We start from the raw sequence: 27585 nt of genomic DNA on the forward strand, positions 1-27585 counted from the left end.
ATGAAGTGGCCACCACGAAGAGAACCCCGCGCAAGAACGACGCCGCGAAATGAGTGCAATCAATAATACCAGCAGTACCAGCGGTGGTGCCAACAACAACAACAATGCCAGCAGCCGGCACCAGAAGCTGGAACAGCAGGTAAGATGAAGAGCCAGCAGAAGAGGAACAGCGAATTTAAGCATACTTCTTCGGACGTATGTTCGGTAGGATGGAAGCTGGAAGGAAAGTTCAATCGAAAGGTCAAATCAGTTCGTACGGGTGCTTGCGATGGGTAACGTCCAACAAACACAAACACCATCATAGTTTGCCATGACAGCTGTTTTGTTTGGGTTTTGTTTGTGCGTTTTATTGTTTTCAGGGGGGGATGAAATAATAGGGCAAAAGGGAAGGAATCGCCTTTTTATCGTTATTAGATTGTGCGGGAAATGTTCTAATGCATCCTATCGAAATCATTTCGATGCAAGTAGTTTAGGTACGACATAGTGATGAGACAAACTGACGAAAAACTTACGAGTGGAAAACTGCTCAAGATTAAAAGAAAAATGCTTGAAAAATCTGAGTCAAATCGCAGAAAACCGTGAAAACTCTTTGATGGATATTAAGGGATTTAAAAAAATGAAAATAGTGCTACAACTCGATGAATATTTTAAGAAACACTTGTATGTATATGTCACAGTACATGGTGATAAATAGTGTCTGTCTTTTGGGTAAACACACAAAAAAATCTCACAAAAACCTAAAACTCATTGACTGCACAAACAACCAATAAAAAGCCCATGGAAAATGCAATACTTTGCTGGTAGATTGTTAAAATGTCCATGAATCCTGGTGGAAAACATGCAAAAATACCTAAATACCACTGAGCAATCCTGGGAAATTTTCTTATTAAATTCGTGAAAAATCCTAAAGAAAATTATTCAAAAATCGGATCGGAACGAGTTAGGAAAACTCGATAGTAAAGTGTTTTTCTTAGAATCTCCGGAAATTTTTCATAGTCCTATGTGGCGCACCGGGGTAAGATTTTTGAATCCACTACGGATTGCCCATTACTACGGTCAATACAAGTGGCGCCCGAAATGCCGAGCCAAGTTTATTTTCGAGCCCAGCCCTCCTTCTCGCTATTCTCGCTGCAACCATTAAAATCACTAACAAGTTGCCAAGTTGTTGCTCGTTTGTTGGAAATTGCCGTAAATCTTGCCATTTACGTGGGATGAGTTTAGCGCGATGTAGATTTTAAATGTTATTGTGTTCTATTGTCCCTGTATTGCTCCGCCTATTGTTTGACTTGTGAATGCTAAAGTCATCTTTAGGTATTTTTGGGTAATGTGTCTCGCCAAGAGAAAGCATAAGTTTATGCTTCACGAGTAAATATTTCCGTCATTACAAAACTGGTGCTGCCGAAGAAACTGTTTAGACATTTGATAAGGCTTTTTGCTAGCAAAAAACTGCTTACACTTTTTAACACTTTAAAATGTCAATAAACTACTTACATAACATCAATAGCAATTTTATTAATAGTAAAAATTGCTATTCCTCACGTTAACAGATACGATAAAAGCGTTTATGGTATGTTACATGATGTGATATATAATATATGATATGTGCATTTGTGATATGAACAGTTATGATAGGTATGTTTGCACTGATTAGCTGTTTACCTGCCGGTTTCTTGTTAAATTTGGTTACCTCGCCGCCAAATGATGCAAAGGGTGCAGATGAAGCTGCGAATAACGATGCGTAGATAAGTCCGTTCTGGGAACTGTGCGCACTGCTAGCTTAAACGCTTGCTTGCTTTCACTATTTGATCTGGGCTTTATGGTAGAGAAGCGGTATTTAAGCGTTTGTACTTTTATTATATTGGATGTTGTTCAACTGCAAACCCTGGACTCATCTGATGAGACAATTCGTAATTAGTAATTAATTTTAAAAGTAAATCATTGCACACATTAAATAAGAGATAACGACAAACGAACTAAATAGACGATTCGATAAGTTTCTGGCAATTGTATCCATTTCGGTTAGATTTATTTTTCATGTTTATCTATTACTTTTTAGAAATAACGAACCATTTCACATGACATCAGTTTGCTTTTTTTTTTTACATCCTGGATTGCAAATGCCTGTGTCAATAGCCTGTGTTTGTACCGCGACCCACAACGATGGCACCCCGCTACGATGTGCTACGTTTATTCTGATTAGCTGTTTACTTTCCGTTTTCTCGGTATGAAAGGCTAATGTGAGAATGGATGACTCGCGAATATCCATGCGTAGATAAGTCAGTTCGGAGAACGTTGCGCAGAGATAGTTTAAACGTTTCAATGAAATTAAATCTATTGGTGTTTTAATTTAAAATAGCTTAAATTAAATGTATGAAACTCTTTAAAATGTATAAGTTTAAAAAGTGTACTTTTTTATATTGTCTTCTACTTACGGCTGCATAATGCAGGGGAAAATACATTTGTTTTTTTTTTATCCTGTTTAATAAACGATTGCTGTACTGATAGGTTGAGTCATATGATTTTTTTTTCGTCTGATGAAGCTGTTGAATTTCAAAACAGCAAGAAAGCTATTCGTCTTGATAGCAAAAGTTACTTTCTATTGGATGTACAAGTAAGATTTCGGCGTTCATTTTTCCTTGCGTATACGCGTAGATATGTCCGCTCTTTGAACACTGCGCACTGATTTGATGAATGTTTTAAATCTCACCAGCAAATCATTACTGTCACAACAACAAAACATTTGATTTTTTAAATTCGTTTTGCTAGCAAAATGTACTCCTCTCTATTACTTTCCGCTCTTTTCATTAGTTTTATTGTTTTATAATATTTTTTTTTTCACATTACACCATTTACGACCTCTATTGCATCTGTTTTGGGTGGAAAGCATTTGTTTGCATTGGGGCCCACAACGATGTGCGACGATTAGTCCATTCGGGGAGCACTGCGCACAAATAGTTTCAATGATACACCGGCAATTACCGGCAAAGAAGATTTCATCTGCACTTGACTAGCAGAAACTAGACGCTAGCTAAAAACCGGATACAAGGGAATGGTACTGTTGCAACCGTAAGGTCTTTAAAAGTACCGAAGCGATTCCCTCATCCGTTGCCGTTTCCATGCGGTGGGGTTTTTTTTTGTTGTTGTTTCTATTTCTCCCTCTCCCGTCGAACAAGCACCGGCACAAAGTAATATGCAGAACCGGACGTTCAACTAGGTGACTCACACGATTCCCAATACAAACACCACCCGACGGAACAGCACTGGCGCGCACTAGTTTGGGCCTGAGCTACGGACGTATCGTACTGACCTCAATGTCTGTCCGGTTTATGGGCTTCCTTTAACCGTTTATGTAACTACTTCCCAGTGACAGCGGATGGCTGGGAGCGGAAAAAAACGGCCACAGTTTTGGGGCGCTGGTTCCCGTAAAAACGGCACGGGAGCAGCGGGGGAAGAAGGATTATTTAAATTAAGTTTTATTTACTTAAACAGACACGGCCGGCCGTGCGAATGTCACGCAAGTCAAGTTAAAAGCGGTATTCAAACGTAACGTGTTTGGTTTGGTCGCTGTTTTCTTGCCTCTTCTCTGCAATGTACAGATATATGTATATGTTATAGGTCATTCCATTCAATCACCTACATTTTACTTTGCACGTTTTAGCTTAAAATGTTAGAATAGCGTTATGTGATTGTAGATGAGTAGAATTTAACTAATTAAAGGTTTAGGTGTAAATGCGTAGCCAATTTTAATAAGATTCAATATTAATATTTAAGAATAGCTTGCGTAAGCTGCAATTTCTTTAATTATTTGTTATTTCCGTAGAGTTTTATTGCAATTAGCTGATCTTTTTTTTGAGTTACAATAATGTATCATAATAGTTGACATGTACAATTTATCGTAAGTCCGTATTTTTGTGATCTATCTTTGTGAAGATCGCACTTTAAGATGGAAAAACAAATACTTTTCTTACCACGAAAGGCATGACAAAAATATCGAGATACCGATTCCCCGTACCGGTGTATGTCTGGAATTTGACGACCGACAGCGGCAATGATCATGCAAACCGAAAGCTCCCAGCCTGCCCCAAAGGAGGTCAAAACGAATCGATTTCTTGGCGCGTCGAAGCGTTGTCCCACAGTGCGGAAGAGGAATGGCGGCATAAGCTTAGTCATCCAAGCCATAAAGTATGCATCCGAATGCGGCCGGCACCGCCGTGTTGGTGTGTGTTGCTGCTGCACGTTTACTTATCTGTGTCAGTGCCTTTACCCGGTCCTGTTTTTCTCACCCATATTTTAGGCATTTCCTATCGAAAGATGTATCATCAATCGTGTTGAAAATTTCGTTTGCATAGAAATGGAAAACATTTTCCTCTTTGGTGTCCAATATTGAACCATTTACTCTCTCTTTCTCTCTCTTTCCTCTCGCTTTTGTTCCGTTTCCTGTCCGTTTTTCGATTTGGAATGGAAATATTCTATTTGTTTTTGTCTTCCTTTTTCACCTTCCATTACACCACCGCTGAAACATGGGAAAGGTGTTTTAATGCACGATCCGGCCAAATAACCGGCGGCACGGGGCAAAATGCAGGAAACCAATGAAAACACCTTCTCCAAAAATCGTTTTGAGGTCAGCAGCAATTGATCGGAGATCGGAGCTGCCCCCCACCCCATCTCGGCAGCATGAATCGAAATCAGCTTTTGATTGATTTTGGCATTTTTTGTTTGTTGTTCATTCACTTCTATCGGTTTGGAAAATGTGGATAGGAAAGTAGGTGTGTGTGGTGCGAGATCGATGGCGTGAGGCGTGCGAGTGGAAAACCCCGTTTCGCATTCGAGAGGAAATGAAAATGCGTTCGCGAAAACTTTCGCCCCCAAACACACCTGCGCCCGCGTGTGCTCGAGAGTTTCGGATCGGATTAATTATCGGTGCGAGAGTGATGGGAGGAATTGCGCAGCATTGGTTGTCGGAATCGATACGGCAGGTGAAAATCCGTTCTGACGCGGACACGGTACCGGCGAGGATCAAGCGAAAGGCTGCGAAATAAATGATGGTTTTCCCTTTTGTTTCGGCGGTAATCTTTGTGCTGGACGAGTCAAACCCGTTGGGATGGGATAAAGCAAACTAAATGTAATTAATGGCAGAAGATCAATTAACCAAAGACTGAGTGCTTTTTGTGGGTAATAGCACACCTATTATTAAATTACAACACATGCATCAATATAAGTACAGTTTATTGAATAATTAAGCAAAGCTCGTATGCTTTGCGTGGTATTAATATGGAATAGTTTTTTTATGAGATTGTTGGATAAGTTTTCTCTACTACGGACACAGTCCATTCACGATTTGATTCCGTACCGAACGTATTGTTCAATGATTCGGTAAAGTTGGGACATCAAGTGCAAGACACAAGTCGGAGGTACGAGCTCTACAAAGACATGTTGTGTATTTGGTGGGACCAGCTCAAGACACTATACTATGAGTTGCTTCTGAGTAACATATAATTATGAAAAGTTTTTAGCAAGTAATAGATGAAAATGGAAAACAGTACAGAGATAGGTATTCTTCAATCGTTTATGTACTTTTTAAGATTTATCTTGCAGGTACTATTGGGCGACACCCTCTACCACCATCGAACTTCCGATAGATGTGGAAAACCCTGCTTAACCAGTACTTCAACACTTAAACTAATGCTAGTCGGCTTTGTTTTACACCTCGAGGGATTCATCTCGAGGATTTTTACTTAATTACTTATCTGACGCTGCTGCATGGGACATCTAATGTTTTAAATCGTGAGTTGACTCTTGTGGGAGTTCATTCGTGATTTAATGATTCCGGCGACCTTTACCTCACGATTTAAACTGCGAGTTAATTCGCACAAGAGTTAATTCATGATTGAAATCGTGAGTTAAAAGTCGCCGTGAAGAATGTACACACGATTTTAAGCGTGAGATGAAGGCCGTAGCACACTCCGCCTAGCAGTTGTTTTTTTTTAAATTATTGAAATCTTGAAGAGTGAGTTCAAGAGTTGAATCTTCATTCTAACTCTTTGACTCGAATTCAAATCCTTCAAAAGAACTAAATTTCCAATCTCTAGACTGATGTTCAATTATGGATTCTTGTGCCGTATGACATTAAAAAACAAGAGTCACCAGATAGTTTAATGGTAGCGACTTCACATGGCAGGGCCTGAATCTGAATCTCATCCATTACGTTGTATTTCCGAACATTAGACACTGCTTGATTATTTCGAGTAATAAAATCAGAGCCATTTTGAATATTCAAAATGTTTGTAAACAAACAAACACCAAACGTATCATATAACTCATACGTGAGTTTCAATGCTATGGCAACCATCACAATACCCGGTTTCCAAGTTGCCATCATATCGAATAGACCGCATGGCAACCGTGTGTTGTTCCTTAATCGAGCTGGGTATATTTTCGAAAATCTAATCAATCTCCATTAGAAATTCATTAACCGTAGTGGGCAATTTCCCGTGAAAATCGAATTACTCTTTCACAAACACCCACACGGGTTGTCAGAAGGCTGGTAGTTAAGAAAACAAACACTTCTGGTAGTAACTATTGCTCGGTGGTGTTTCTCAAATCTACGCTTAGCTTCAGTTTCCCCGGCAACGTATCCATCGTCCTGGCGGCAGGGTGGTTATCATTTTTGAGGACACATGATAATATTGCTACCACTTTAACGCCCACAAACAAATGAGCCAAGGCAACATCGCCCAACCGCGTAAAAGAACGAAAAGTGCCAGACCCTTGCGTGGTGGTCGTGTTTGTGGAGTTTCGCAACGCGTTTTTGTTGCCTTGGCGCTTGGGACAGTTAGTAAGCCAGCGTGAAATTGCTTTCAACGTTTCCATGGTGTCTTTTGAAGGCAGAAAAAAAAACTTGCTATCACACACACACAGAGTAAAAATGAATTGAAAACGTAGAAACCACTTCTACCATCGCTTGCAATCAACCGTCCAAAATGAACCATTCAAACTTGCACTCAATTACTTCCTGCAGTCAAAACGAGCCCCAAACATACACACTAACCATGGACAGTGTTGTTGCCAGGAGCCGAACCCCCCGAAAGCACCCAAACACTCTCCCATCCAGGGACGATTTTCCGTCACGTGATGGCCACGAAAGGCTACGAATATTCCCGCTCATTGACTAGACAAAGTTGCACCGAAATGTATCGCCGTTGTGCATTACTTGTGCGACGGTTTCGATGCTTGGCAATCGGATTTGGGTTTGTTTTGCTTTACTCACCCGCGTAAGCTGCAACGGAATAATAACGATTTTTCTCCAATTTTTCCATACCCCCCAAAGGAAAATGGCAGCGGCGTACTCACGCAGCAATAAACGAGCTTGTCTCGTCAAGCGTACGACAAAGTTGTTTACTTTCCATACACGAGCATCAGCGGCTTCATCCGCAGCGTATGTTAATATCACCAAAAGCACTCGTCTGGTTTCGCGGTGACGGACGTTTCTGGAGCGGAATCCATGTTGATGGTACGCTTTACGGAACAGCTAGAAGTTTCCAAGGATTTATTTTTTTGCTCTCTTGTGCCGTGTTTTTGTATGCACGATCCATCTTTTGCTATGGAAAATATTCACCGCTACACCGTGCAATGTTTGGTTTGGGGTACGAAAGAAAAATAGAAATCAATCAACAAGATGATGTATATGACAAGTTTAATAGAGTTCATACACAATGAGAGAGCATGTGTTGAAGAATGAGTTTTTTTTTTAATGTTCTAAATTATGTATTTTTGTCTTTATTATACATACTACATTATTCTTGAAACATGTGTGTTTGTTTGTTTATATCAAGTACGTATGCAGTTTAAACAACAACATATTTTTTCACTTATTTTAAGGACACAGCTGGTGGGCTTAGAAAACTCATGCTGTATATCTTATATGACACCATTTCATGCATCCTTAAATTTGATAATCTTACTTATTGGCAGATTTTAAGCCTTATTGGCTTATAAACTTATTTGTCAGAAGCCTTATATTTTATCTCGGCTTAATGGCGCAGATGATTCCGTCATGATGTGCGACACGTGCAACAGTCTGGAGTGGTCCAAAGAGTGGTTTGACGAATGTTTTAACACGCACGAATAGTTCTACGTAGATCGTCATCTTAGTAACCCATTTGAAATCTAATCCGTCCGTTCACGTAACCAAGGCAATAAAAGCTTACCTGCATAACCACTGGAAATCAACACAATGATTTGGCCAACCGCCTTACCTAACTTAAATATTTTATATAATGTTTTAGGGAATACTATTTCTGGAGGTTGGCAATGAAACTTGAGCATCTTTTCAGTAGCTTGAAGATGCAATCGGACGTTCCAGTCAGTTCGCAAAATGAAAAACAAAAACATCAGCAAATGCCTCTGAACCATTTTTCAAGATGTAAATCGTAACGTTCGATCCACTGATTACTACGGCAGCGCTCTGTCAGCTCTCAAAAAAGACAAAACAGACAACAATAGAAGAATGTGCTCTGGAAACCTGCATCGAACATGTCAGACAAATAGGACACAAACCAACACAAGTTAGCTTTGTCTGGCAGTGTACGAAACATTGAAAGTATTGTTCGCAAAATGATTTTCTATCATACATAAACTAATATGAAACTTATTTTATGCTTTTAATAATCTAACAATGTTTTTTTTTCGTTTTTTACAATTCGCAATGAAAAAACCAACCATGTATTGGCATATATTTCGGTGGGTTTCGTTTGATTTATATGTACTCACATTACCTAAATGTGGTACTTATTACTATATAATTATAATTTATTTATTTCTAAACTTAACACTACAAGGATGGAGTTTTTGTATAAAAGCTTAATAATTAATTGTTCTATAACTTGTGTTCCATTAAAATGTATAAAAATCTTGTGTCATATATTCAAAATGTTACCCTTTTTCAATTCCAGAACTGCCTTTCAAAGAGCATTAAATTACCTTTTCGTAGTAGTGAAAAAAAGTGAAATGAAGTGAATGAAAAGTGAATAAAGTGAAATTGCAATTGTACGTAACGAAATTGTTGTTTCTTCGAATTGTTCAATTTCGCGGACTTTTAAACATTTTTCATTTCCACAATCTTGTTCTCCAGGAGTACGGGATGTGCAGATAACATTTTTTGGCTTTCTTGGCACCTTCCGAACAATGTCGTGTTTGACGTGTTTGTTTGGCTCTTGACAGAGCGCTGCTTAAGCTCTCCTGTTTTATGCGATCGATTCGTTTTAGCCAGCATTCTATTAAATACCTTAGTAAGGCTATCATAGTGGGACGCATCATTACTGTTTTTCCTAATTTTTGTAATTAAATATTGTTTTTGATAAACAAAAAAATCTGTTTAATTATTGACAACCATTCGATGCTTTATCTTTGTTCTAGATGTTTTAGCTAAAAAACCACTTGATAGTTACTACTGTAATTAACGAATGCTTTTATGTTCATAGAGGCTTTTAGAGCACTTCTCACTGTATACAAAATTCAATTAAACTTCCGCTTTAAACCCTTCATTAATGTGTGTTACAGCACTGATGGGATTTAATTGTGACAATGGATTGCACACGCTAAAAGGGATTTAATCTATAAATTTAATTAAAAGCTACAACTTTATCGAACTGCATACGCCGGCACGGGATGCCAATGCTAATTTATTGTTGCAAAATGTAACCAAGCGACGCTGAATAACGAAACACGTTGACGATACACTTCGGTTGTGTAAATCATTTTCCACGTCGGATAGCAGCAGAGCATCCTTGTCGCGTTCGTCCCTTGTGTAGCCTCGTGCCGGCCCTTTGGGAATAAATCTACATAACAAATCTATCCGTTCATGTTGGCCGCCCCGGTAACCAAACAGGGGGTTGGTGTTGTAAGGTACAAAAAAGAAAGCTGGTACGAGCTTTATACATTGAATATTATCCCTGACCCACATTCAATTAGTAATGCATCTGATTTGGTAGCGTTTTTTGTTTTCGCTCCTATCTCCTGCCTTCCACATCTGCTCAATGCGCTACTTTCGTCAATGATCTTCAACTTCAAAAGCAACAGAATAACCGCAACGACCGCCATAAGCTACTTTAAAACAACATTATTAATTCCAATCGCATGTTTCAAGCTTGGAGCGTTCCCGAAAAAGGATCGCAAAAATAAATGACACAAAAGCTGAAGGAAGCAAGGACTCCAAACTTTGTTACTACATCCACTCTTCCCACATTGCTGACTTCTTCGTACAGTTCGCTCTCTATAAATTTCGATGCGATGGTTTTGTTGTTTCCTTTCTGCGAGCACGGGTTTCGTTCGTCGTCGACAGATTGTTGGTCGAACAAGACGGTACGCCTGGTCCAACGAACCTTGCTTCCGGCCGGTGGAAACCGTAAATTCCATAAACCGAGACTCACCTGGAAAATGGTGGGTTAGTGTGCGAGCAGTCGGTCCTGGTGAATAATTGAAATTTTTCGTCATCATCACCGTTGTGGTGGGTTGGTACTTTAATGTTGCTTTACAAACTGCGAGCTATTCGAAACGGCAGTTGTGCTTTCATGTGTTGCCAGACTGAGAGGATGTTTATGCTGAACTGCATATGCTTAATGGTATGTTAAATAAAACTCTACTTTCTCTATTCTATCCCAAAATTTGCTCATTTTGCATACAAATTTACTTTAACTTTAAAACTGAACTTCGATAAAATTTATTAATATTCTAGCTGATACATTTTTCGGAGGAAAACTTTCCGACTGCTGACTGGTTTTGTTATACAAAAAGTAGATAACAAGCCGGTTAAATATCCGGATTTAGTTCTTCTGCTTAAAAATGAATAATTACCGGTTTTGATCACTGATGTTGGTCGTTTACTGACTTCACGCTACAGACTCAACAAAGAAGGTCCCTCCAACGCCTACATAAACAAGGTGTTAATAAAAATTAAACGTAATGATGAAGGCAACAACCCCTGACCTTCACAGTTATTAAATCCAGCCCGATCCCTAACGGTAAGCCTAATTAATGCGCAGTGTGGGAAAAAACGGAAAGCTGCCACGAAGGAGGCCCGGTTGCGTCCGAGCCCATCGACCAGGTGTACACGCGATTATGTTGTTCCTCTGCGGGAAATCTCACACAGGAAAATGTCCAGTTTATTAGAGCTTGTATTGAACATCAACCATAACAACAACAACAAAAATAAAGCCCCCCCTCAATATAACCTTCCTAGAACGAATGCCAATGTGGAAGGAATTTCTAAAGTGCGCAAAAACAAATAACGCACCAGTTTGGAAAATGAACCCTATCGATCGATCGGAATTCTTCCACCGGTTGGGAAATTTCGGCAACGAAGATTATTAACTGGACCGGTACAGTAAACGGGCTACCCCGGGGTTTGTTGTTATCCGGTAGTTTTAGTGGTATTGTGGTGGTGTCCGAATCTAAGTTAGGGGGGAAATATTGAAACACAAGTAATTAATACGACCAAGGTATTACGCTGCTATCCCGTCCTCTCTTTTAAGAACGGTGTTGCATAGTCTATATATTCGAATTATTTATTTCAATTTAGGAAGATTATTTAGATAAATTAGATTAAATGGTGTAATGTAATCGATGAATTTCAGAACTATGAAAATTTCCCTTTTTTGCAAAGTTATACAAGGTTTTACCTAAAAATCTTTCTTATTTTGATTACATGTGGTTCAGTAATGGGAAATTTGATTTTTTTTTCTTGTTCGGTCTGAACAGTTGCATCTCTTACGCTGTTCTGCTGTGTTATTTTAAAAACTTTTTTTTTCTTTAAGTTGCTGTTACCTTTGTCAAGATAAACACGCCAAATGAGATGTTTTTTTTTTCAATTCCATTGTTTTACTATGCTTTTATTCAAAGAATTGTCCATCAGCAATTGTTACTTTCCTTCAACTTTCTGGCAACTTCAAACCGTTTTTTAAGTCCAAGAATTTGTGTTTTCCTCGAATGGAAATCAGCGTACTCCAGTGAGAGTGTTGCCAAGCGAACGTTCCAGTGAACGCACTGCGAACGAAACTGCAGTAGGAAAAGCCTGGCGGCCAGCAATTCGCACCGTTCTCACGATATGGTCAGAATTTTAGGCTTTTCACTTTAAATTTTTTAGACTTTTTTAGAAGATGGTTAGGCCAGGCATTTCTTCGACTTTATTTGATCAATTTATCCAGTGCTCCTGTCTGGAACTAGCGCATATGCCAAAAACACTATCGGGACACTCCAAAAAACTTATCCTGACAAATTTGTTCAGCATACATCTAGCATGTCAATTTGAAATTACAGGGTTTTTTAGATGACATCACAACAAGCGTAGCACATTGCATTTCAACGATCATAGACCACATCACAACCTCAGCAAGCTCAGCAGCTCACCACAACTTTATTACGACAGTAGAAGTGAAGAATCGATCCGAGAAGTATAAACGTGTCCAAGAAAGGATTTTCACAGTCAAACGCTGCATGTTGGGAACATTTACTGTACTTTTCATAAAACAAAAACATATTGAATTCTATAAATGCAGTAAATATTTCTGCGCATCAAAACACAACATCATTTGATTGTTAAAGTCGCTCCCACAGCGTGTTTATAACGGACGGATCGTACTTGGCTGATACCGTCGACGTTTTTCCTTCAATGCTCGCCTGAAACGAACGTATTGGTTACTCTGTTCCTTCTCGAAGGTTTGTTTGTCCATTTGGAAGCAGCTCGTAATATTCGACACCCTTTTGATCCCACCATATGCATGGCATGACTTTCTGCTGCCTGCCTTGTAAATATTTAGCTTTTGTATCCATATAATTTAGGCATTTAAAGAATCCTTCATAAAATTTAATTCAAAATGCCTTCTATAGTGTATTGTGCAACATTTAAATAATGTTTTGCGTCAAGTTCGTTCCGACTTTGGAACTGTTGTATAAACCTTGTGTCGAAACTCGCCGCAATTTCCAGTCCGCAGTTGATTTCCTTTCGCCACATTCTTGCATTGCTTGACGGGCGGTTTCTTCTCCTCAGTAATGGAATAAAACTCCCCGCACCAAAAACCGGAAGAAACGCGTTCGGAAGGATTAGGAAGTAACATGAAAACATAATTCCATCATTTTCACAACAGCGCAAGTAGCGCTCGGTCGCACGGTCCAAAGCGTGTAAATGGAAGAAGACAACGTCCTTTTTTCTACGAGGCCGCCACCGGCAAATCGCATTCAATCGTTCCGTTGCTAGTCATATCAGACGATCGTACCGGTTCCCGGGAAAAAAAGCTGCTCCCGAAAGCTTAACGAAGACATCGTACCAGCGTAGTGTGGCGTTGCGTAAAATATTCATAATATTCACCCGCATACGACGATGACGACAAACGAGGGCCGACCTTCCCAACATTTATTGGCCCTATTTTTAAACGATAAAGTACCAACGACGTCCTTCGATGCTAGATGCGACGTGTGAGAGTTTTCTTCTTTTTTTTTTGTACACTTCTGGTGTCTTTTGGTCGTTCTTCGAAGGTGTAGTTTGGCGTTCCGTTTGAACACTTCCCTGATGCACCCGAACCCGACCTGCCCCCACCAGACAGCCGGAGTGCGAAGGTGCGCCAAAAGCAAGTACAAAGGGCCAATCAAAATGAGGATCGTAATAGAGTAACCGGCTAGCAAAGCCACCGGGTACACGCGCTAGACGAGTGCAGCCAGGTGAACACGAATCGAAATAAATTGAAATTATTAATTCACGACGGTGTGAGGATGCGGCGGAGATCCTCGCGCGCGGTTTTTCCCCTCTGATGTCCTCGCCAAATGGAATCGAATGGAAAAACCATTCGACTTTCACCTTCAGTCAGGCAATCAGCACACAAGCAAACACCTCTGTGGGTGAATTACATAAGCCGACTGTCACCCCGGGTGCCTCTTTAACGTGCCCAGTTGACAGTTTCGCATGCGTTGGAGAAGGTAAAATTTAATTACAGCTAAAATATCCTCTCCTTAGCACTTTCCCCCCCCCCCAGCACCAGTTCGCTGTTGTGCTGATGGAAATCTGTGTTTTTTTTTCTCCATTCCCCTTTCTCGCGATAAAACGGGTGCGAGAAATGTGTCACCCTCTCAGCGATGGACGACACTTAAACGTGCTGTCTGCGGTTCGTTTTGCAAAGGGAAAAAAAAGGTACAGCCCGCTTCCGGTCGCTTCAGGAGATGCTTGAGTAGAGTACCGCTGAAGGACGCACTTCAGTCGCGGTTGTGACACGCGTTTGAATGTTGTTTGTGTGCTATTTCTTTGCCGCCCTCGGCCGACCGAATAGCGGTTAGAATTACGTACATTCGTAGCCACAAAGTGGTGTGCTTGCACGTTAAATGAGACGCTCGTGCACCGTAAGTTGTTCTTTGGTGATGCATACCCACACACAAACACACACGCCGCATTTAGCATTTTATCTTCGGTAGGAATGACCGAAACTTTTAGCGCCTTTCGACGTGCGTTGACAAAATGTCACATTAATTATGATTGCTTGGAACGCGAGTGCGGGGAACATTTGCGCGATTACGCTTGTGCAAACCCTCGTCGGTGTTTTGTACAAATCTTGTGGGTAGCTTTTAAAAAAATTAATGTTCAAATATTAATAAGTATGGGGAGTAAATATTTATTACATGTAATACTTATAATAAATTATTGACAATGATTATTACCTGTTTTACTAACATAAGCGTTTGAATATATTCCAGATGAATTATTGAAATTAATAACAGATTTTGTGTTTCGACGATTGGTCTAATATCCCTAATGCCGTGGATCGTTTCGACCTGTACGCGTTATGACCTTTCCAGCAATGTGATTAACATTTCCAAGAAATTCACGCATTAGGCTATATATTTTTTTAAAGTTTTGAGGAACCTATTGAAGTCTTAACCTAAGGTACAATTCACATTAGACATTTCCTTCTCCAAACAGTTAAAGGGCACCTTATCCGGAGCGTTGTAACGTTCTTGTTATGATATTAAAGGATCAACTACAAGAACATGATAGAAACACACATTAGGACTCCTTTAAGCAATCTTTATTTGGCCCATCGATTGCCTCAGATTTGGCTATTTAGAGGAGTTTTATCGAGTCCGATTTCTCCCGGTCATTAGTTTATTGAATTTTATACATATTTTACAAACTTTGCAAGGCATTTCCTCCTTGCAAATTGTTTGCAAATTAAATTTTATTACATAAGCAAGGTGTATCACTTCTAGGAATCCAACCTCATCGAGGCACTTATGGTTGTTTGTATAAAATTGCTCCCTGCGAGTTTAACCCTTAGGGTTAGCTATTAAATGGAACGGATTTCCTTTTAAAAAAATATGTAAAATTAAAAATGTACAAAAATGATGTGGCAATTATGTAGCAATAACTCGTAAATACGGGGGTGAATCCGAAGAATCTCGAAGGATAACACAGGCTACCCACTCCCTGCACCTACTCAATAAGTCCTCGGCGTACAGAACATGTCTCTCAATAATCCAAGCTTGGGTGTACGGGGAAACCCATCCCCATGGGAGCATGGATTGCATGTCTAAATTGAGTGGGAAGGAGGGATGGTGGGGGGGGAGGTAGAACAATGTCCATCATTACTCTACTTAGGAGCGTCTGTTCTCCATGTTCGGAGCGGTTCTCTGAACAGCCAGTAAGCGAAAGCCCTACGACGAGACCGGAGGTGGGAGGAGAGGCCTTGCAAGCCTCCACCATGAAACCGCTAACCTTTAAAAATAATTCTTACAATAACATTGAAATAAAAATACCATATTCACATACGATATGTGTCAATATAAATTCCATCTTCTTAATACAACCAGAAACTTTGAAGGTCTTGGGTGGAAATGTCTGAGCAACCTTTAATTTCAGTTATCCGTAGCCAGATAGTAAATCCTACGTACATGGGTTAGAATTTAGTACCGGTACTGTGGTGTGAAAAATCGGGACTGTACCATCTATCCTACAAGGTCCCCCCAATACACACTAAATCACATGATAATAAATTAACGCAAGTGTGTTAAAAGCCTACCCGGCGGTAAGCTTTTTCCGTAAATTTTCTTCATTATTCATATTATTCATGTTATCAAAGATTTATATGCTTTTATTAGAGTTTTACCTCTTAACTTTGAACTTCAAAATAAATAACGATCGAGTTGGAAGACACCCAACGATAAAGGTGCATCAGTTCCAGTACAGTTGTTGGCAAAGTAAGTGGAAGTCTTACTGTGAGTAAAGGTTTAAAATCATTCATTCCGCATCATAAATTGTTCAATCAGGGTTTTGAGATACGTCGGTCAGATTCCACACCTCGTTAAAGGTGTTGTTGAGAACAATGAGGGGTTCTTCTATACCCGTTACGTTCGGTTGCCTTGGTTACCTTACAAGTAAGCTTGAACCATACTACAAGTGCGTAGTGTACGGTGTAGGATAATAAAGAACCTATTATTTTGGATCGCGGCGCAACAATTTAAAGTTAGAAATGAATAAAATATGCAATTTTTCCAGAACTTTGTACAGATTACGTTTCAGTTTCAAACTTCCCCCGTTGGCTGGCTCTTAGCTCTGCGAATTCATCCGACCATTGGGTTATTCCCAAGCTTAGGCGTTTGTTTACGCTTATTTCATTACAGAATTGAACAAAATTAATATTTACATTCAAAAGCTCGTACCACATCCCTGCTGCAAAGTTTAAATTCTTGATTACTTCCTCGTGCCAAGTGCTTTTCTGTACCAATCAAAGAGCGCTAAACAGTCAACCATCCACCAAGCAAATATTAATTAAAACGTGTCCCTTTTGATGCAATACATCGTAGAATAGTATTAGGCTGCCATCCATTTACATCGATAAAAATCCCAGTGCTCCCTTTTAAATGCGGAGACAATCCACTCGTCGCTATAAACGTGATTTATCCCCATCCTGCCAGAGAGCGGTGTACGTGATCATGTCACTCGTTACCATCGCCGGCAACGGCTAGGCGACACGGCAGGAAACTTAACGCGCGGTCGTCCCCAGCGCACGGTTCCTGCGGGAAATAAAATGGAACACGTTCCCGTTCCCGTATCTTTTACCGCAGTGGATGGGTTTCATTGGCCTGGTGTAAAGTGTTTGATTGTGGCCGCTTAGCTCGAGGCTAGGTTAGGCTAGAGCGCGAGTAAAGCGCAGTATCTGCGGGGGCTCGATCGATGGGTGCTGCTGCGAACGATGTGTAAATAATGGTCGGTTTACCGAGGCGGAGGTAACAGTGAGCAGAATATAAATCATACCGCAAGCTTATCGAAGAGATTGAAGTTGTGAATGTGTGTCGAATCGTGGTAAATACGGTAGTAGCGCTGTAAGGACCTGCTTCGAATTGAATATGGTATCGTCGTTCGATAAGCTGTCGTTGAGGGTTCATGGCTTGCGTTAGATATGTTTATTCCTAAGCTAGCGCAAAATTAACTATCAGCGGTGTTCTCCAATAAGTATGAGTATTGCATGACCAAGGAAGAAAATTATACAAAAAAGAAACGAATAAATCGCTGGAAATTCTGATCTATATAGCAATAAATGCAAATGTTTTTCTTTCTATAAATATTTGTGTGATAGAAGCATCAAAGTAATTCGAGATTTGAGGTTTGAACATTTATTTATATTATTTTACTCAGTATTAATCAAATTAACTACACTAAATTGAATGCTGAATAGTTTATTTACGTTCCGCTTGATAAAACTTGTACGAATTCCGACTTAAGATATGCTTCATGTATCATATTTGGGCTTTCTAACTTAAAGTACCTCTAGATCCCTATAGTGGTTAAATAATAGTTATGTAAAATAGTTCTGTTCGTTGTTCTTAGATATGAAGCGAAAGTCTCAATATTGAATACTACTATTAGTGAGGAGTAATGCTGATTTAATTATATAATATTTTGAATAATGCATCTTACACTTTCATACATTTTGACTGCCAAATTTTAGAAAAAAATTTAGTTTTTTTTTTGGTTACTATCATAAATTAGTATACAATAGTGAAGTTCCGTATATTGCTTTCAACTGACGAGTTATTATTTCAATTAATACGACTCTATCTGATGAATACATCTTAGGCCGATTTCATGTACCGTCCAGTACAAACCTTGGCTGGCAATTCTCGAACTGCGTTGTGAAGAAACCACACTGCGTCAAATCAAATACGATGGTGCACAAACGCTTCGTTTATTACAACCGACAATTGTAATTCTCCTACTTACTACTCATCAAAACCAATATGATCCAAAAGCCCGGTAAGAGTGAAAAGAAAAGACGGCTCAGCCGGTGCGTAATACCCCGTGTTCTAGTTTAGCACCGAATCAATTTCGGCTGTGCGACAAATTGCGACGATCGCAGTGCCTTTTGCTTTCTGCTTACCCGTCAATGCCGGTCAACCATCCGTCCGGCTAATCTCATTTGCATGTTTAGCCCAACAGTGTTCGTCTTGTTTCTTCTTAGCCGTTCTGTGGGGTGTATTTTTGGTTGTGGGCGTGCTTTGCTATCCTACTGGCTCTACTGCCGCTGGCTTAACGATTCCCGTAAACGCAACATCACAATTAACCTCGGCTGACCCCTTTGGCTTTCGCGCCGTACTACAATTGGCGAATGGGTCGATTTTAGTTCTGTCCATTGTAGCCCTTCGCCGGTATTGTAAAAAAAGAAAAAAAGAAGAAATTTAACAAAAATAAACGTTTTTCCTTCAAAGCAAACTGGACACGTTACCCTGCGGGGATGATTTCGCCCGTAAAGTACCGGGCGTCTCCATCGATGCGTTTGCTAACGCTACTACAATTTTATTTTCGCCCCGGTGCGACGAACACCGTCGGGCAACATTGTGTTAGCATCGTTACAGTGTAAACATGCTTTGTTGAACAGCAAAAATAAAAATCAAAGCAAGCCCAATCATTTGTTGACATTGCTGTTAGCGAGCCAAGGGAAAGACAAGCAACCACACACCGAAAATGCTGACAACGTCCGCCGGAAGCGAATGTGAGCCAATGTCAACATTAAACGCTTCCGCATCCCCGGGCCGGTAACGGACCGGCGCGCAAGATTGGCTGCAAAAATCAACACGCCAATGCATGCCTTGAAGCGTCAGAAGTGTAGACGATTTAAAAGCAAACACTAAACAACGGTTCGAAAAATAGCGGCAAAAGGGGATGTTCATGGCGCCGGTTACAGATGCATCGTGTGTGTGTGTGTGTGGGTGTTTTTTTTTATGTGCTCCACCTCCTCAATCTCCCAACAGTCACTGCAGCATAACTAACGTCGGTGGTGCATTTGTGCAAGCGTGCAAGTATGTAGCAATTCAAAGCGTTACATTAAAGCCTTTTTTTGCAGCACAGTAATTGCAGTTTGCATCCCCTCGTAGGTGCTCGCAGTTCCCTTTAGCATTTCCATTTGTTTCCATTTTCCATTCTTTGGCTTCACGGTGTGTACGGGTGCTACACATTTATCAAGATCACTCAGGGAAAAAACGCGGAAGCATAGAATGAGTGCACTTTTGTGAATGGGAAAAGTTTATTTAGGTGAGAGAAAAAAAGTGTATCCCGTGCGAGAATTCTGAAACTGTGGTATTTGGTGGGAAAACGGAAGTGGCTTGCAATTTCCTAAAGTCAACGTCGGTAATTAAGGTTCTTAGGTACAAATTAGGGGATGTATGCACATGCTTCAGGATATGTGTTTCTTTTTTACCATAAAGTAATGTCGAGGAAAATTGTGACAATCAGCAATAGACAGTGTAATAAATATGAAGTTGATTGTGGCACAACAAAATTGTCCTTAATAAATACATGGGAAGTTATTGTAAATTATTTGAGACACAGTTGCTTTTTTAACCCCTTTTTTAGAAGGGTCATTCATAAGAATATATAGTCAATCAAACCTGTAGTCAAGTCTCCAAAGATTCAAGAGTATAATAAGTATCCTCAGTGATTCATAAATCCCCAAAAAATCAATGAATGAATCTCTCCGAAAACGTGATTTTGTCCGGAATAATTTTATCTGTAAAGATTCATGTTTTATTAGGATTCATGACTCTCTGAGAGGATTCATGACTCTCTGAGGATTCTTGAATCTCTGAGAGTTCATGAATCTTTGGAATAGTCATTCAGATTAAATCAAATTCAGGAATTGGAATCAGATTCACCCAACACTACTATTCACATTCCCGGTGTCGATCTCTGAATATCCTTCACAAAGCTCGCTAAAGTACACTTTTCATCTGCACTAGGCATAGTGGGCTTATACACACGCAACACGGTATAATATTGCACTACAATGTACTAAGCAATATTCACAGACACACATCTCCCAACCTTGGCAGAAGAACGTGCACTTACTGCACCGTCTCAAAGCCTCGTTTGTCCCATCCAGGGTGACACAAAGTGGATGGTACACGGAAGTTGAAAGAGTGAAACATTCCACCACCGTGCACGCTAAAACAAACACAAACGAAAACCACAAAGTCAAGGAGTGTGTGTGTGTGTGTTTGGGTAGATTTTGTGGGGACGGTGGCAAGAACCGAAGGGCCTCTCGAGCCCTGCACTTACAATTTACGGTTAGACGAGCCTTTTTTTGTGTGGCTTTTCACGGCCACAAAGCATCCGACGATGGTGCTGTTTGTTGAAGTTCTTGAATGGTCGTTTGTCAGGTCATTTTGTCGTGTGAATGAAAGAGTGCGAAACATAAACCATAACGGTTGAAAAATAAGCTGCCAGCACAGCACTATCCGCAAGCCCGCCTTTCTGTGTGGGTTTTAAAGGCTTCTGGAGATGAAAGATGAAAGTCGGTGTTATGGCATCTACGACCATGTTGGATGTTGGATGAGCCTCAAGCGAGCTGTTAGGTCTTTCTATTAATCACACCGACAGCTAGTCGCAAGGACACTCCGTTGCTTCTTACGCAAATAGACACTAGCCGGAACGGCCTTTGAACAATGACTATGGGATAATGGAAATTGATTTCCACTTACAGTAACCACATTGTTAACATATGAGATTAAGTTGTTATACACACTTTTTTGCAAAGAAAATAGTTAAATAATGATTTAAGGGGGTAGCATACTGCGGTGGCAAAAAAAGAAATATGAAGAATTTAGGTTCAAGACAACTATGAACGCGCAGCAAAGCTGGAATATATTTTTTTATTCTGACGTTTTCAGATTACATGATTAAATTTTTCGACCGGTCCACTTCCTTTGCTCGCTAAAAGAATACATCTTGCTCAAACAAACGGGCAATTATTTTCGATAGAGAAAAAGAGACTACGTACTGTGTTTGTGAGCAAATTTATTCACGTCAGTTGGATGTTTCGAACGTGCAATTTATTTTTACTTATATTTTGGAATCTCTACAGTATACTACCCCCTTAAAACAAACACCAAATATAACAAATAGTGAAATATTATCTCTGAAAACTATTTTCCTTTTTTTTTAATGTATGAAAATTTGTTTGAGTTTTACAACATTATCATTCTTCTTGTACCTTGTCTTGGACAACATTAAGTTGAAAGTTAAATTTTTAATGAGAAACAAACAAAAAACATTAAATGCCTTTTTTGCAAATGCACAGTAAAAATTAGTTTACGCCATAAAATGGTCAATCCTCATGCAATGTAATTAAATGTTTTGGTTGATCTTGCGAGAGAAAAAAAACCCAGCTCTATTATATTAAATTATTCCACTTCGTGCAAAAAGTGGCACAATGGATTATCGACCCAAATTGTGCACTGTTTTCCGGCGCTGTGTACTTTGATGCTATTATTTTAGCGCTTCTGTTCGCTCCTGCCCGTTGCATAAACCCCAATTGACACTCACTTTCTAGGTCAACATAGCGCTTTAACGAGTCGTCCTAATGGCGCTCTTCTGCGTTCGGTCGATGGCACAAGTTGTATGCAGTGGACCGTATCCACCAAGCGCTGATGCACCCGCGCTCTTACAATGCTGCCCGGCGTTACATTTCATCGGTGCCCATCCCATATCTCGGGAAGCTTTACCTAGCTCTGGCGCAGTGTTTGTTGTGCTAATTGCTAGTTTTCCCATAAACAGAACAACAAACGGCGCTGTATGTGCCGCAATCGTCGTGGTGTAGATTTTAATCCGCATTAGTGTGTGTCTTCCCGTAACAGCCGGTAATGCAAATGTGCTTGCCATCATTACGCGCTCTTGCTTTGCCTCAGTCAACGATGAGATTAGGTGTTAATTTGGTTAGCACTTATTGATATTGGTGAGGGCAGAATATTAACATGCAAATATTCGCACGCGAACTGTTTGCTTGTTTGGTTTAACAATGCAAATTGTTATACTTACTGCAACACAAACAGTAGCATCAACACCCGAGTGTGTTTGGACTTTACTGGGAGCAATACAATAAACGCAACACTGTTTCGTTTTCTTTTTTCGATACATCTGCAGCGACAACTAATGGAGGCTTACATACGACAGAAGCGAGCAACGCCGGGCATGGTGCAGGCGAGTGATCTACAGCTCGTTCGGCCAATGTCGGGCATCAACCGGAATGGGCGTGAGGTGCACGCGTACGACGGTCCGATGCAGTTCATGATGTCGCCAAACAATCCGGATCAGATAATGCCCACCTCGCCCGTAGGTCCAATGCCGTCGTCGGCAGTTGGAACGACCGGTCCCAATATCACGGCGACATCGATCACGACCACCCCAACTTCACCTTATAGTGACTGTAAGTATCGCATCGTAACTATTCGTATTTAAATGCATTTCTAGTATTTTATCCCCGCCCGGGAGTTTCCTTTACAACGTACGGTTCGTGTTTTAAAAGTACAATGCGCAACGTAATTCTACATTCTAAGAATAAGATGAAACAAAAATCTTGAAAATGTTAAGAGAAAAAGAAAGGAAAAGTTTTTCCACATAACTTGCTAGAGTTGTGTTCAAGTTTTGTCCTTTTTTTGTTATTGTATCTTACATGGTTTAGTTATGTTACACACTGTGAAAATTGCTTATTTACTTTCTTATTCTTATTTTCGAATATCCAAACAACACAATTAAGCATTTAATAATATGATAAAAATTTTAATAATCTAGATCCAATGCCTCTTTTAACAGCAACGATGGAGAAGCTAACACCCTCGTCACAGGACAGTGAGGACGAAGAGAGCACACCGGTCGACGTACTGCCCCTGTCCACCTCGACAAAATCACCTGCCAACGGTGGTAGCGGTGGTGCCATCCTGTACGATCGTTCAATGGCCGACCAGCTGCTATCCCACTCGGCTCCCATATCACCTGCGCTCAACAACAACAACCATCACCACACCAACAGCAGCAGTGGCAACGTAAAGTCCAGCGAAGGTTCCGGCACTCCTCCCAGTGGTGGTGGTGGTGGCGGTGCGCCCGACACGGAGGGTGACGTCATCGGTCCGATCGAACAGTGGGTCACCCAGCCAGCCGCCCAGGGCGTCCTGTACAAATGTCGAATAACGCGCGACCGAAAGGGCATGGACCGGGGCCTATTCCCCATCTACTATTTGCACCTCGAACGAGACTACGGCAAGAAGGTGTTTTGTCTAGCGGGTAAGTTACGCCACAAATGTTAGAAATAAGCTGGAAAATTCTCCTAGAATCCGTCTCTTTCTGCTACGATGAAGATGATGGTTTATTTGGTTTTATTAGCAAGATACCGAACCGATTTACTACCGAATGTGTTGCATGGAGAATGGTTTTCCTCACTCACACATATAATAACCCAAACTAAGTTAATTATTACAACCATCCCGACACCGGCATTATGTATCATGGTAATTGAATTTCTTTACCTTTCCAGGCCGCAAGCGGAAGAAAAGTAAAACGTCCAACTACATCATCAGCTGTGATCCGACGGACCTCTCCCGGCAGGCGGACGGTTTCGTGGGGAAACTGCGCTCGAACGTGTTCGGTACGACATTCTTCGTCTACGACAGTGGCACCAAGAATGATGCGGTCGCACCCCGCCTCGATCTGGCAGTCGTAATATATGTAAGCAGAAAATTAAATTATCGAACCGTACCTAAATACCGACGAATGCGCCCAAAAGACGCTGCTCTGTCATTAAAAGTTGAACCTTGTGCTACTGCTTATTCTTATGTAGCGCTTAAATGAATAATACATGTATGGTGTCATGTGATTTCATGTCACAGCAAAACTCCCGTCGCTTGCCAGCGTGTTAAGCGTGTGTCACGGAGATCACAATCACAGTGCCAGCAGCAAATTGAATCAAGTGTCGCTTTTGTTTTCTTCCATCCAACCGGATACAGGACACCAACATACTGGGATTTAAAGGACCGCGCAACATGACGGTACTGCTGCCCGGGATGACTGAGGACGATCAGCGGGTGCAGATATGCTCGGTCGATAGCCAGCAGGGTCTTCTCGACTGTTGGAAATCGAAGGTAAGAATGAGAAGAGTACCGAATACGAGCCCGAGAAGAAACAATCGATAAGACACATCGATGATATGTAAAATATTTGTTGATTGAATAGTCAAGATTAGTGTTGTGCTTTATGAATTTTTTAAGAAGAGTAATTCATATAAATCTTTAGTGACGAGGCTTTCAAATAAGGAATCGCCTATATAAAGATTTGTGAATGAGCATTGGCGGAAGAGACCTAAAGCGAAGTGGTGGTAAGGGGGAGGGGGGGGGGGGGGGGGGTTCATTCAGATTGATGAATCTGAACCAGATTAACTCATCACTCAAGATTTCAGCAGATTTCCTAAAGCAGATTTCCGAATCCAGTAAGAACTTTTTTGCACCTAGTAGTACTATTTGTGAAATATTTAATTATAGTTTTCTTAAGCTCTTCAAGCTGAAAGCGCTTTTTATACATTCTCCATTCCCTGCTACATATTTATCCTTCCCAAACTATCCTATACCAGTGACCTTCCTTTTGCTGGCACATAATCGCTTTGAACCGACGTACTTTACCAGAGCGAATAATTATATTACGCTCGGTCTTTGGTTTCATCATTATATTCTGCTTTGTTTTTAAGCACTCCTGTCCCGCACACCGGTTAAATTTTAACAAGCTTGTTGTGAAAGTTTTCCCGATGCTGCCACCTCGGGCACAAGACCACACACGGACGAGCTACGGTGGATGGGAGCCGATCAACTGCAGGGTTACAGCATCCCATTCCAACAGTTCCCGTGTCAGATGCATGCCAATCGTTGTGCTGCGCCTGTCTGTCGCTGCTCAGTTTTATCGTTTGCCGATTCCACGAAGGTGGTAAATCTTTCCCTTAGGGATTTTGGTTTTGTTTTATTTGTACCACCGTCTACCATCACGACCTACAGCCGACGGGATCGATATTCACACGAGTGCGTTTTGTTGGTGATGATATCAATCATAAGCCATCCTGGGTGTAAGTGCGTGTAGAAGTGCCAACAGTGGACTGACGATCCACCGGTTTCGTAAGTGCAAAACGAGGCCGCACTGTACAGGGAGTTCGATAAGTTCCCCGTGGCAGCGACGGTAGGTTTGGGCTACGTTGTGAAATACCGAGAGTAATGATATAAATCCAATATCCAATTCATAATGGATCATGTACAAAGTATTTATCAAACGAAAGCTTAACTTAGAATGCAATTATTGCAGAATATATCATAATTTATGCACAATTAAAACGGATCGGAACGGAAACGGAACGGTCTACACACGAACGGATCGGTCCAAAATCCCATCTGAACCAGTCCTCCGTACGCAGGATTAACTATCTGGTTACTCGTAAATAAAGTCAAAGACGTCAAATAAAGAAACAGAAAGGAAGGAATGTGTGTACAATCCAGGTTTTGGGGATTTAATATTATGTACATTGAATACATGTAACGTTGCCATCGCAAGAAAACATCAATATATTAATCAGTTAGCCACATATCATGCATAAATTACACATGCCTTACATCTGTTCGACAACAGTGTTGTGTCCGTAATAGTTTTTGATCGATAAAAAACATTGAAAACCAGTCAGGACACTGATACACATCACCGCATCGTAACGGGGAACCCGTTTGGTCATAGTTTATCCTTCGCTCCGTACTTCTGTTGCGGGAACGACGCTAATGAATTCCACGAATGAATAGCGATAGTGGCCCGTGGCTACTGTCGGACGACCTCTGCCAAGGATGTCTGCCTCTGAGAGCGTGCCCTTAATAGCCTAGCTCCCGCACGGCCGACCACGTGTACTTCGTGTACTTCGTGACCATATTTTAAACCGAGCTATATTCAGCTCGCATTGTGCGCACGTGTATGTGTGTGTTGTTTAGGAAAGCGTTTGCTCTTGGGACCAAAGTGGACCGATAAACGGCGGTCAGTTATTTGCCTAGCCGAAACACCATTACGGGTGTTAAAGGTGGTCCGCGCCCCATGCCACGATTATCGATTGTGCCTGTTACTAACGCATTTGTTAACTAGTTGTTTCTTTTTTCCCCCCTTTTCCCACCTTTTCAACCCATCTAGAACATGGACAATGTCGTTGAACTGCACAACAAGACGCCCATCTGGAACGATGAAACGCAATCGTATGTGTTAAATTTTCACGGTCGCGTCACGCAAGCATCGGTCAAGAACTTTCAACTGGTGCACGATTCCGACCCGGAGTACATCGTGATGCAGTTCGGGCGGACGGCAGATGACATCTTTACTATGGACTTTCGGTATCCGCTGTGCGCCTTTCAGGCATTCGCCATCGCACTGTCCAGCTTCGACGGGAAGCTGGCCTGCGAGTAGCAGCGGCGCGCGTTGAGAAACAATGGAAAGCTCACGGTACAACCATACTGCCAACAGATGGATATACTCAACCGATGGTGATGATGAGAAGCCGAGGAATTGAGAACCGTTCCTGGAGTGGAGCGCTAGGTGTTAGGGAATTGGTATTGCTAGAATGCATTAGACGTTAAGTTAGCTTGTTGCGAACAGTGCTATTTATTATGGGTAGGGTATATTAATGGTTAGGCGAATGCATTTGGGTTTTAAAACGGGGTTTAGCAAGCAAATCAACCCCCCACAAAAATCACTAAATGTTGTAGATAATTATCGTGGGGCTGACACCGATTCCAACTCATCGACAATATGGTAATGTTTTAACGTTTGTAATTAAGGGCCCAGCACGGGTGAAGAGCGTGAATTGTTTGGAAACGTATGACAAGAGTACCATACAACCCAAGCTAAGATGTTGCAGCAATTGGTTTGGCCTAAACATATTTTACCGCGTATTGTGCACGGTAGATTGGCAACGCTACTCGAATCAAACTTTTTAAGCGCAGCGCTGTACTGCTACAAAACACATTGGATTGCATCGAACGGATGCAAGAATGCTGCATAATTCGGTCAAACATTGCCTAAGTGTTGCCACACAAACGGTGGTTAGAAAGTTGAACAAACAATATAAAATACAAAACAGTGGTAAATGGTTGTGTCATAATCAAAAAAAAAAACAAACAAAACACTTACGTACATTTAACAATGTTAGCTCAGTTAGCAAATAAGCATCCAGCGTAGGAATCATGCTAAAGTGAAACTGTTAACAGTTAATGGTGTTG

General features: G+C 40.9%; 1 protein-coding gene across 1 annotated transcript; it reads left to right on the plus strand.

Moving 5' to 3' along the window:
• Positions 1–26773, plus strand: LOC128706743 (protein king tubby). Its single transcript, XM_053801686.1, is given in 7 exon segments — positions 1–8; positions 10–139; positions 22451–22733; positions 23120–23587; positions 23838–24028; positions 24307–24441; positions 26504–26773. Coding segments are annotated over 7 exon segments (1485 nt in total).
• Positions 26774–27585: the final 812 nt, after the last annotated feature.

Source organism: Anopheles marshallii, chromosome 2 (assembly GCF_943734725.1).
Source record: "Anopheles marshallii chromosome 2, idAnoMarsDA_429_01, whole genome shotgun sequence".
Lineage (NCBI taxonomy): Eukaryota > Metazoa > Arthropoda > Insecta > Diptera > Culicidae > Anopheles > Anopheles marshallii.